Genomic DNA, 12,684 nt, shown 5'->3' with positions numbered 1-12,684 from the left:
AATATCTCAAGTATGATATATTTGAAGATTGCTATGTTAACAATTGCCTGATATGAAGATAAGAATTTGTCAATAAAAAACTAATTTCTTATGCTCGAGTATGTAAAATACTATATTTGTTACCAATGTAGGAAGCTCCTCTCATCTAATTAGCACATTGTTGTCGGGCGGTTTTTTCATCAACCCTGACCCTAACTAGTATCCTAATTAGGGTTGTATACTTATCACAAACAACCGCAAACTCAATTCTGATCTGCACAAGGTTTTTTGACGGCATGCGCTTTACTAAAAGTAAGCAAATATAATGCTTTTAAGCGTTTCCCGCAAACAATGTGTTGATATTGTTTGTCAGCCATCAATTTAAACATTAATATGTATTTTTGCCAGAAAATGTTATCTACATATAAAAGTAGAAATAATTTCACAAAAATAATATGTATTTCTAAATTAAAGTTTGTATGTAAAATTATAGTTGCTAGCTACCTAAGTATTATGTGCTAAAAATTATTTAAGTGCGTAACCTTTCATTCTAATGCTAAATAACTTTTCGATTTGATGCATTTTTTTTTTAAATATGAAAAATTAGTATGAAATTACACCACATACATAATATATCCCTTAAACAAATTATTGATAAAAATATATTTTAGCAGAACTGTTGTTTTTATTGTTTGTTTTTATAAATATTTTTGTAAACACAAGCATTTTTTTCTCCACGTGACATGGACATAAAAATATACGTGATGGATTTGTTAAATGAACTGGTTTCAGAGCGCTCACATGGCGGTAATGGAGGGACTGATGGTCCTGTACGGGCGCGAGGTGGGCACCCGGGAGCGCGTGGCCGCGGCCGTGAGGCGCTGGGGGGGCGCAGCGCCCGGCGCGGGGCCGGGGGGCGGACCGCCGCACGAGGAGGCCCTCTTAGCCTGGGTGGCCTCCGCCTGCCAGGCCCTGAGACACCAAACACAGGTGAGCCTTTCTCTTTGTTCCTGCAACGAAAAAAAAAGCACTACAGAAGTTTAATAACTACAATATAGATTGTCGCTGGCAGAAAAGACATGAAAGACAAATCGCTACTTTGGAACAAAATAACATTGTTATGTTGTCATATTATTGTGCTATTTTGTAAGTAAGAGGACTTTCAGTAATGGGATATTTTATTTACATATAAAAAATTAAAAATTATTACGGTGGGAACTGACCGGAGTCATTTCGTCGTAACGTAATACATTACTATTAGAGTGTTCGTATAGTCAGTACAGCGTTCCGAGTTCTCCATCCGAAGTCGGATGCTCGCCGCGAGCGACGTTACGTTACGACGAAAAGCTCTGGACCTCACCTTTAGATTTGAGTTAATGGTTTCAATTGCTTGTGTTGTCCTCCCAGGAGAGTGAGTCGCCGCTGCCGAGCGTGCCGGCCATCGAGTCGCCGCGGGACCTGTGCGACGGCGTGGCGCTGGCGGCGCTGGTGAGCCTGTACTGCCCGGACGCGCTGCCCGCCGCGCACATCCGCGCGCCGCGCCTCGCCTCCGTGCACGACTCCGTGCACAACCTCACGCTGGTGCAGCACTTCTGCCAGAGGAGTCTGCCCTACAACGTCTTCCACATGATGCCCGAGGATATCACCTATATGAGAGGGTAATCTAACAATTATAACTGCCTGTCCCTGCAGCGAAATAGCGTGATGGTAGTAGGAGAAGACAACTTGGATTTAATGTTTTATTATAATTAAAATGTAACTTTGTTTTAAAATCACTAAAAATATTTTATTATAACTTAATTATAATGTCTACCGGTTTCGAAGCTAACCGCTTCTTTATCAAGATGTCTTGATAAAAAAGCGGTTAGCTTTGAAATCGGTAGACATTATAATTAAGTTATAATAAAATATTTATAGTGATTTTAAAACAAAGTTACATTTTAATTATAAAATGGAAAATTACAAAGTTAGTGCTTCAAATATAAATTACATTATTTTACTATAAAAATTCTATCTAATATTGGATTTTCACAATAGGGAAGATGCATCAAGATGAATTTGTCTTAATAGAAATCTATTTTTATATAAAAAGACATCTGTCACTTCTGAGTAAGCTACAAACGTGTTTGGTCAACACTGCAAATATACTTATTCTTATTCTTTTGCTTGGTGTAGGCCTTGTGACCTGTTTTTAAGAGTTATTAGCCTCCTGCGATGTTGATTCCCAGCTGTCGATCCATCTCTTTAATGGTCTGGTCAGGAGTCGTCTACCTTGGGGTTGGCTGTACAGTGCAATGTGGGGAGTCTGGTTGGTTCCATTCTCCTCACATGCGCATACCATTGTCTCCTCCGTTGCCTTCCCAACTAATGACATCTTCGATCTCGAATTTTTAGCTTATCCTGTTGTTCCTTATTCTGTCTCGTAGACTCTTGGCAGATGTGCTTCTTAGAGTCTTTATTTCTGACACTCTAAGCGCGTTTTTTGTGACTACGGTGTCCGATCTGCTTTTGATTCCATATTCATGATATGTATAACTGCATGTATACAAATTATTTTAATTAATTAATTCAATATATTGTACATTCACAATAATGGTCGAAATGGTAAATGTTATAAGCCAGTCAAGGCTAGGATGAAGCTTTGTTTTGGAAATATCACAACGGATCTCTGTTTGATGTTTGCTCCAGTAATAAAATAATATTTAAAATTACTTATCTGCTTCACAAATAAAACCTCAACCTTGTCGGACATTTTCATTTGTTTTTATATGCCTCGTATGAATAATTTGATTCATTCAGGAAATGACATAATAATAAACCATTCAAAAAAATTATGTGATTTTTTTTCATTTGGATAATTATTATCATTTTGCAATTTATTCATTTAAACAATTGAATTGCGCATTTCATTATTTGTTAATCAGTTAGTGTCTTTTCTCACTGCAAAGAACGGCATCATTTCACTGATTTGGAAAAACAAAACATGCAATTCAGACAACATTGTAGTTTTAGTAGCTTTATACATGGAGGTTTAGTAGTATTTGTTAAGTCTTTTGGAAGGATATGCATCGTTGATAGTCCGTTTTAATATATGTTAATATTTTTTTTGTTGTTATTCGTTCCTGCAGGTTTCACAATGTAACATTTTATTTGAAACAAATGTTTGATTTTCAGATCCATGCAGCAAAATTTATTGGTTATGTTGGCGGATCTCTTTAACGTTTTGGAGATACATCCTGCAAAATGCGTGAGATTCCCGAGTTCCCAGGGGGAAAATACAGGTTTGTAATTCACAACTAACTAATTTCTGTAAATATATTAAAATTTAACTTTACATAATACGGGCGGGAATACTTTTTTTACAGGTGTCGGAATATTTGATTATCGGTTTCAAGAGGAGACTTTTATTAATTCTGGTGGCTAGTTTTTCCCGATTTATGAATTTGCTTAGTATTATTTATTATTATATATGGTTTTGCATGTTTATTTACACTGTATTATTTTTGGTATGAATAATTTGCTTACTGCTGTATTTCAGTTGCTAATAAATGGTTTTGGTTAGATGTTTACTTGGGTTTGAAAAGTTATATGAAATAGGAGGTACGGAAAAATAAACACACTGATCTTTTATATCGATTGGAACCAAATAAAGCAAATTGTTCATATTCAAAAACAAACAAAAATTGTAAAATACCAAATTATTTAATATTCACTCGTACACACATGCTCAAATCTCGTGTTTTCTATTTCTGGTTTTTTTATGAATAAAGGAAACTCTTTTCTGCTGCCTTATCCCTCAAGCTATCTCAATATACTTTTTATACTAACATGCATGGTGCTTAATATTTATGCAAAATCAAATTGCAATATCTGATTAGAATTCGGTGCACTCATATATTACAGGGACGTATTTTAATAAATAATTTTAAACATCTTAAAAATGCATTTATTTCACGTTTACAATATGCCCTTGCAAAACTGTCCAATTAGCTTTTTGTTTGTTGTCCAATAAATTTCTATGAATATTCTTATTTGAATATGTATAGCTTCTTTTCGTTGTAATGTAATGCACTGGCAATTCTTTTTGCATTCATTATCTCAGTTAATTTTGATATCTGATTATAAATGTTGACAAGAAGTCCGAACCCCATAGTATGATGGAAACTGCTCTCAGTATCCAATTATAATCTAAGAAGTTCAATCTCCAATGAACAGTTTGATACATAAGTTTTATAAGGAAACAATTTAAAAAAATATTATTTTATCTTAAGGACACTATGTAGAAAAATATTTTTTCAGCATCACAAGGTGTTTCTCTTATAATAAAGTTTAATCAATTTACAATTCAAATCGATTAAAGGCAGATTTCTGTATTGTAACTAAACGCTGTTTTTCAATTCTTGGAGTCAATCCAAGACATTTTAATACAGTCCACAACTCTCCATGCAGATGAAAAGTTTTTTTTAAGGGAATATGGTCTACGCATTTACCAGCCAGTGGCTGGGTTAAATTGTATTGTCAATAAAAATTATATTTTCTACTGTTCAACATTTCTGCTCTCGATTGTACAGCGATACTATCACATTGGCCCAAATATAATGCCGCCTCGAAAATAATTCCCTTAAAAATATATGTTAAATGACTTAAATTTTCTTTAAGATGGTATGGACATGTGGAACAAATGAATAACGAGAGAATGACTAAGAATGTATACGTGGCGAATGTGAGCGGGAGAACAGAACGAGGACGGTCGAAAAAGACTTTGCATAATCAGAATCCAAAACCTGGTTGCGTCAAAAGTCTGCGTAATCAGAGGGCATGTATGAATAGATGTATGGATGTGAAGGAAGCTACGAGTGTATGTCAGGGCAGAAGAGTGTGGCATTCCATCCTCTCTGCCTACCCCTGCGGGGAAATGACGTGATGGTAGTAGTAGTAGACTTAAATTTCAAATTAAAAAGAATAGTATTCATAGATTTCAATGTCTTGACTATAACTAAAATATCAATATTGATTTTGTTTTTTTTTTATTCATTCATTCATTCAAACCCTCGTCCGCACACCATGGTGCATGAGGCACTGGATTATATGAACGCAGTGTTATCTTGATCGTTAACACATGAAGGAAAGGTGATTAGCCCTCCGTTTCAAGTACCAGTCCAGGGTAATATTGAATAAATAATAAAGTGATCACTTATATTTATTTTTATAGTTGTATTTGGTTTTTTAAAAGGCGATAAAGTGTTTTTTGAGTTGTTTCCTTACTATCTTGTGTACTAAGATTAGTCTAAATGTAATAGAAATTAATAAAATGCATCCGGGCAGTGGGGCATTGGGGCATTGGGGCATTGGGGGTAGTGGGGAAGTGCTGTTAGACGGTGGCGGTAGATAGCTTGTGGGATAGCGGCGCGGCGTACTAACCCGGGCTGGTTGCATGTGTGCGGGCAGGTGCGGGGGCCAGCAACGCGCACGGCGTGGTGCACAAGCGCTGCCTGCCGCCCGCCGCCTCCACGCCCATCCCCGACCTGCGCAGCGGGCTGCACACACCCCCGCCCTCGGCCAACCACCAACCTCCGTTCACAGGTGACTCCCGCCTCCCGCTTCCTCGCGGACACCAGACCCCCGTATCGAGAGAGTTATTCCAGAAACCGCGGTGGCATGTCTCGCTTATTGTTTTTCATTGTTTACTTTCAATTTATTTATGCACTAATATTTCAATTTAATGCTATTGATATTCCGATGAGTCTGTGATACTAACCATTAGTATTATGTTTCTGATAATACAGTATCTGAGTCTCGATTATTCGACCTAAACCGGCCGCAGCAAGGTCGGATAAGCGAAAAGATCAGATAGCAGGGAAAATGATAAAAACGACATTGAAAATGTGTGAATTTTATTTGCACATCAAAAACTTTTCAAATGTGTACATGTGACATAACTGAATGTAACGAACTGAACATCAAAATGCGCAACACGTCCTCTCAGCGAAAGAGCTTTCCTTAGCAAATACCACTATTTCTTAAAATCTATTGTGCACGTGTTTCGGTGCATCCCGAATCACATTCACACGGTGTTTGAAAATGATGCGGACAGTATCGAAACGCGTGTCACTATAGATTTGAAGAAATATTGGTATTTACTAAAAAGACTTAGATTTAAAAAAAATTAATTTTGTATAAATTATTCAGTCTAAACTAGATGAAATAGTTGTAACAGAAGTAAATATATTAGGATTCAAAATATATATGTGTATATTACAGTTTTGTTTATTGTTATTTTGTTTTAACCATTTAAAATAAAATCAAATTAGAATATAGAATTGTCTGTAATAATTATTTGAAAGCAAAAAAAAAGTAAGACACTAAGTAATATATACTAACCCATTGCACTCGAAAGTTATTTGGTATGTGCATACGCCAACTGAATTGAATTCCGAGATGTATTAGTATTTAATTGTACTTACATGATGCTGGTTATTGAAAAAAAATAACCATACATTAAAAATATTGAGTATTAGGACTTTATTTTCTTGTCACCATAGCAGCAGCACTCTAGTAATACGGCAAAACCAGGCATGCCGCTTCTGTGGCGGCACTCGAGTGCTAAAGGAGGTTTTTTTATAGCACAAAGTATTAATTTGAATATAAACATAATGAAAATCAATAGGCGATATTTGCCATTGCACTTGTGGAATTGTCTATTGTATCCGAACAGTGTTTATTACGCCCCCCCCCCTTCGCATAAGTTTCTTATGTGACAATGTCGTCTGTATTGCATGCTTTTATATTATTTCCTTTTATTCTTGACAGTAAAGAATATATCCTCCAAATCTATTACATTCCATATAAAATTACTATATCTTTACCAAATTCAATGCCGATTTATTTATTAGTCTATTAGATTCGAACCTTTAAAATACATTGACCTAAGTATAATAAGGTTAAGTAAAATACCCTTTAGCATTCAATTGTAATTTTAAGTACATATGTTTAATTAATATTTGTTATTGGTGCATTTTTGTATAATATGCACTTCTATACATGGAGATAAGAATTATCTTTAATTCTACTGATGCCAAATTTATGTTCTTTAACATTATCAGGGTGGCCTAGAAGTAAGTATAGATCTAACTGTACACATTTCACATCATAAAATTACACATTTGCAAAAATACGTAGCGAATATTTGGGGTTTTTAATTTTTGAGGCGATACCATTAAAAGAATCATTTGCAAATGCATGCTATTATTTTAAAGCAAATATCTTTTAGCAATCCTCTTAGTTTTCTATAATCAATTTCTACATTTTGTGTGTTTCATTCTTATTCATTTGCTGATTTCATTTGTTTACTTCCTACGCAAATGTATTTTTTTTCTCTTTAAAATCCTCTCACTTTTTTATATCTTTATCGACTCGTATTGTTGTGGTGGTTTTAACGAAACTATTTACAAGTTTTGATTTTTAATGGTTCTTCTTGTATTATTCATAAATATTATGTATTCAGCATTCATATGTATATATGCACACACATACCCATAGAAAAAACATATTTTCACATTGAAGTATGTCACAAGTTGCTGCTAAGATAGGTCAGATGTAATTTTAGTTGCAATTATTTTCCATTTTACGGACACTCGCCATTTATGTTACTTAGTACATATTTTGTTACAAATTGTTTTTTCTTCAAGTATTTCATACACCGTACATCTAGGATTAAATCAATTTCACACGGGAGATTGAAGCCTGTCTATTAAATTTATAAATGAAACAAAGAAATTTTTTACACAAAAATGTGCTACAAATATTATTGACCTACTTTGGAAAAATGGTACTTCTCATATCGCTCACTCTTTTCAACATATATCAAAAAACTTGGTTTTTCAGGAGATCATTTTTATGTTTAAAAATATAATAAAATATATTAAAAAGTATCAAGTCACTTATTGAACTTTTTACTGTGAAACAGATCTTTTTAGGTAAAACTTGAATGTTTTTTCTCCATTTGAAAAATATTTAGTATATTTAAAAAATAATCAAACAATATACCTCTTCTTCAAAATGCAAAAACTGCACTTTCTACCCTGTAGCGGGTAAGTATTAAGTTAAAAATATGCCGCTTTTGTTGGGATATAGTACATTTTCTGGGCTTTCCGAAAACATGCACAACTAAAAATTGACGATTTTTGATGTATGACGTTGTTGAAAGGAGTGAGCGATATGTCTAGTAGGTATGGTGCTGGTACAGTAACAAACGATTAATGATTGTATAAAATTTTGTACTTTGTAATTTTGTATTTTAGTATGATATTTTGGGTAGAGAGTGAAAAGGTTACAAACCCATCTGACTATAGGCCTAAATGGGTGCAAAAACTTTTGGGTGGCTGACAAACAAAATAATAATAAAAAACAGCTTCTCATCGCAGTTGATTACCAAAAAAGGCAAATTACAAATTTTAACACAATTTTGTGGAACTTTTCACATATTTTGGGCTTCCTCCTCAAAATTTGGCATTGGATAGCCATGTTAATTCCTTTTGAGTATTCACTATATTCAGTAGTTAGTATTAGTTAGTCTCAGTACTTTACACATAACATTTACAGATACATAGTTATATACCCCTCTATGACAAATTAATATATTTTGTAGATTATTCTTCATGTTTAAAGGCTTTTTTCAAGGTTGGTTCACACGGTTTTTCGTAGTTTCGTTTGTAAGTTGAATGCTGTTCTTCAATTTGGTTTTAGCTGCTAATAAATAGTCCGAAAACATAATCATATATCATATTCTGTATTAAACTTTTACTAAGATACAATCTTGACTTATCAAGTAAACTAAATAAATTTAAACATATTCGGTTCTTAGCGGTGAGTATTATTTAATGACCCGATTCAAAAGTACAATTTTTAGGCGCTGTGGGGTAGATGCTCGACTGCAAAACTGGCGTCGCCGTTTGATTCCCGCCAATTGCAAAATTAATTCATGAAAGAATTATTTTCTATTAGTCTGGGTGTTTGTTGATGTATTTTTCACATTTACCTTCACTATCCTTACTATCCTACCTGCAGACAAGCCTCTTAAAGTAGGGACTTTGCGGGTTATTCCTTTAAAAAAATCATCAAGTAAAGAATTGGCAAAATCCTTTTATAAACAATTGAATCATGTAGTGTATGCAAATAGCCATGATTTGTTAGGTTTAAATCAAATACTGCAAAAAATGCTCATCACATTACCTTGTGAACCTAAATTTGGGGCGTTGTAGCCACCGTGTTAGTTGATTTAAAAGATAATTTTTTACAAATAATAAATTGAAATCATTTTACAAACAATTGAATCATGTTGTGTATGCGAACAGCCATAATTTGTTAGGTCTAAAGCAAATATGTACTGCAAAAAATGCTCACCACATTACCTTGTGAACCTAACTTTGGGCGTGGTAGGCACCGTCAGTTGATCTAAAAGAGAATTTACGCAAATAATAAATGGGATTATGATTCCAGTGACCCGCTCCCCTTCGGCCTCGCATATGAGCCGGGGGCGCGCGGGAGCCCAGGCCCCGGGCTCCGCCACCCAGCGCTCGGCCTGCTCCACCCCCGAGCGGCGGAGCTCCTCCCCCAAGCAGAGCCCCTTCGCGCAGGACGAGGGCTTCGTCGTCCACCGGGGCCGGGCGGTGCCGACGCTCAGCTCTGTCGTCAGGCAGGCTGATGACAGAGGTAACTCATATTGCTATTATTCGATAACTGCCGTCTACCATTGATTAATACATGTTAATGTCCACCCCTTTAATGCGATTATTTATCATGTTGATGTCCTGGGGTCCTCACTCGGATCTTAATTAACACACTGTTTGCAGAAAATGCTTAAAAGTGTCTTTTACATACCGTTACCTTTTAGTAGAGCGCGAGAGATACCAAAAAACATTCTTAGTTAGCACTACGTTAACATTCTTAGCCTCTACGCATGCTAAGTTATCACTCTAATTGATGTAGCATAGTTTTTTTCATTATGATTTTTTTTTATAAACTTTATAATATTCCTATCATGTTAATACTTTGCAAAAAGAAAACTAATTTTGCATAAATAATTTGACATTGAAAAAAATTATCAATATCATGTGATTATATACTGTCAATTACTCCAGAAACAAATCCCAAAAATTTCATTTTACTCCACTTGTTTTATTTATCAGAACCTAAGGATGGCTTCAATACATATCGGTGTAAAATTTGCCGGTTTCCTGTTCTGCCAGAAGTGTTTTAATTGCCATACAATATGCTTGGGGTGATTGGAGTCAGAAATCTTATATAATTAGCGGAAATTGTTAATACCCTTTTATTAATTACCATGTGATTGATCCTTCAGAATGACTTATTATGATTGATTGAAATTTAGTCATGGGAGAGGGCATGGCAGCAGGACGGCCATCCAACTGGGAGGAGCAGCGCAGGTCGAGTTATGCGGGCCGGCGATCTCGTCGCAGTTCTATCACGGCAGCAGATGACTCTCAACTCACCGTGGAAAACTTCGGGGGCTCGCAGGACCATCTCAACTTTGTGGGGCGAAACCCCGAGAAGGAACTCGCCACGGTCAATAGTGGACATCACACTATGACCAGAAAAATTTCGGCACCTACTGGTAAAAATTTATGTAGCACTGGTTTTTAGCCTTTATTGAAAACAATTGAAGGTATGCTGAGTAAAAATTGGTTAATAAAATTAAGTATTTTGCAAAGTTCAAATTCAATAGTTCAAATTCTATACTTATACTTAAGATTTGAGATTAAATTCCTTAAATGTAAGATCATTATTAGATAAATAAAAATTGCATGTATTCTTTAAATTCAAGTAACATTTTCTTTAAAAAAAAATTGTAATAGCATAAAGGCTGGTAGTACATATATGACTCATATATTGAAAACAATGGAATTGAAAGGCGCTTTAAAAAAATATATATTATTTTATTTTAATACAGCACACACAATTTCACTCAGTGTTTTCTTTTGTTTATTTTCAGGTCCTATTGAGCAAAGTGTTGCGGTGAGATCCACGTTGAAAGATGCCAAAGGCTCAATAGATATGTTTTATAATGATGGTGATAATGTAATGCATTTTCCAACCAAGGGAGAAAACTTAACTTTCCCTAATAAGAGAACGGAAGAACCGAGAGAGCGTTATATAGAAAGGCAGTATTCCAAGCCAGAGGACGCCGAAAGAGTCATAGAACATCAGCATCAGATGAAACGCCAACTCAGCAATGATGCCATTAGTCACAACCAAAATTTAATAAGTAAAGGAACTGGCGACGGTACGGGTTTTTATTTAAGCAATAATAATACTAAGGATTTGGTAGACGGCGACATTTCTTCATCGAAAATGTCTAGTTTTGCAGATTTGACAAAGTTCAGAAGCAATGGAGAACATTCCGGTATGTTGACAGCACTTGTGACATTTGATATTTTATTATTTGCTTGTCCCGGTTTTATATGTAAAGTTCTTTTGAAGGTATACAATTGGTTTATATGCAACACGGGAGGGAAGAAAATCCATCCCCAGGGAGCAAAGTAGGCCGGTTCGGGACGGCGGGCGGAGATGGAAAAATGGCTTCCTTCGGTATGATGCCCAACACTACTACTTGGCAGCAGCAGTGTGTGCAGAATGAACCGCATCACTCCAGTAAGTAACTGTTATAATCGAGAAAAGATTCACCTAAATGTATGTTGGTTTAAGTACTCATTATAAAAAAGTCTAAAAAACTAAATAAAATAATGAAAGCTGTGAAGAAAGAATTAAACAAACGTGAATTGTTAAAAAATATTTAACAAATCATTCCCAAGTTATTTTAAATCATTTTAAATCATTTTACCATATTCAATTATAAGGAAAACAAAAACTGACTGTAATCAAAGATAAAGCTTTTTTTTTTTCATTAACAAATTTAACATAAAGTAAATGACGAAAAATTAAAACAAATATGGAAAAATATTTGATGAACAAGGGGGACAAAATCAATATCAAAAAATCATATAAAATAACGTAATTATAAATGAGAACATTTTTACAAAATTCTTTTCCGATTGACAATTTTTTCATCTTCCAAAAATTGTAAGAAGTTTTTTACTATTTGAAATTTTAAAAAAGGATTAAATAAAAAAAAAACAGACAATATAATTTTTTTCAAATTTATAATTTTTTCACTGTTTTATGTTATTTACAGGGTAAGATTTTTTTTATATGAAATATCACCAGCATCAGTTTGCGTAATATAGAAAATGAGTGAATTTGCTAACCCAAGATTGGAATATTAAATTAATTTTTGTACCTTTTTTCCTTCAGATGGTGATGGCCAGCCTTCTCAGGAGATGTCACCGATGAACAATGGTAACGCCATGACTGCGCAAATAAATAATATCCGGTTAAGATTAGAAGAAAAAAGACGAAGAATTGAACACGAAAAGAAACGAATGGAAATGGCTTACGACAGACAGAGACAACAACTAGGACAGCAAGCGTTCCTCCAGGCCGTCTCCAAGGTATATTTTTATTCTTCATTTTCATTTTGCATACCTTAGTATGTATGTGAGTGTTGTCCAGTATAACCACACCATCCTCTTTATCATGTGTCAATAAATCTACCATAATTGCTATGAATGTTTGATGGGTATTAAGTCCGTGAAATCTATGTTTTTATACTAAACCTAACCTAGCAAA

At 34.7% G+C, this 12,684-nt stretch overlaps 1 protein-coding gene across 12 annotated transcripts in view; it reads left to right on the top strand.

Moving 5' to 3' along the window:
• Patronin (calmodulin-regulated spectrin-associated protein patronin) overlaps nt 1-12,684 on the top strand; it is an 83,205-nt gene that overhangs the window by 46,006 nt on the left and 24,515 nt on the right. For 9 of the 12 annotated variants that reach the window (XM_088266166.1, XM_088266161.1, XM_088266171.1 and 6 more), the window contains exons 4-12: nt 772-969; nt 1,387-1,637; nt 3,154-3,260; nt 5,428-5,562; nt 9,478-9,690; nt 10,370-10,612; nt 10,991-11,401; nt 11,479-11,649; nt 12,310-12,506. In XM_088266166.1, the coding sequence (XP_088122292.1) occupies nt 772-969; nt 1,387-1,637; nt 3,154-3,260; nt 5,428-5,562; nt 9,478-9,690; nt 10,370-10,612; nt 10,991-11,401; nt 11,479-11,649; nt 12,310-12,506 (1,926 nt within the window). The remainder of the gene's footprint in view (nt 1-771; nt 970-1,386; nt 1,638-3,153; nt 3,261-5,427; nt 5,563-9,477; nt 9,691-10,369; nt 10,613-10,990; nt 11,402-11,478; nt 11,650-12,309; nt 12,507-12,684) is intronic. The other 3 variants (XM_088266170.1, XM_088266167.1, XM_088266165.1) reach the window with 1 other exon arrangement.

This window comes from Brachycentrus maculatus, unplaced genomic scaffold (assembly GCF_059751285.1).
Source record: "Brachycentrus maculatus isolate JH-2025_06_01 unplaced genomic scaffold, ASM5975128v1 h1tg000263l, whole genome shotgun sequence".
Classification (NCBI taxonomy): Eukaryota; Metazoa; Arthropoda; class Insecta; order Trichoptera; family Brachycentridae; genus Brachycentrus; species Brachycentrus maculatus.
This window is presented reverse-complemented; position numbering and strand designations above follow the sequence as displayed.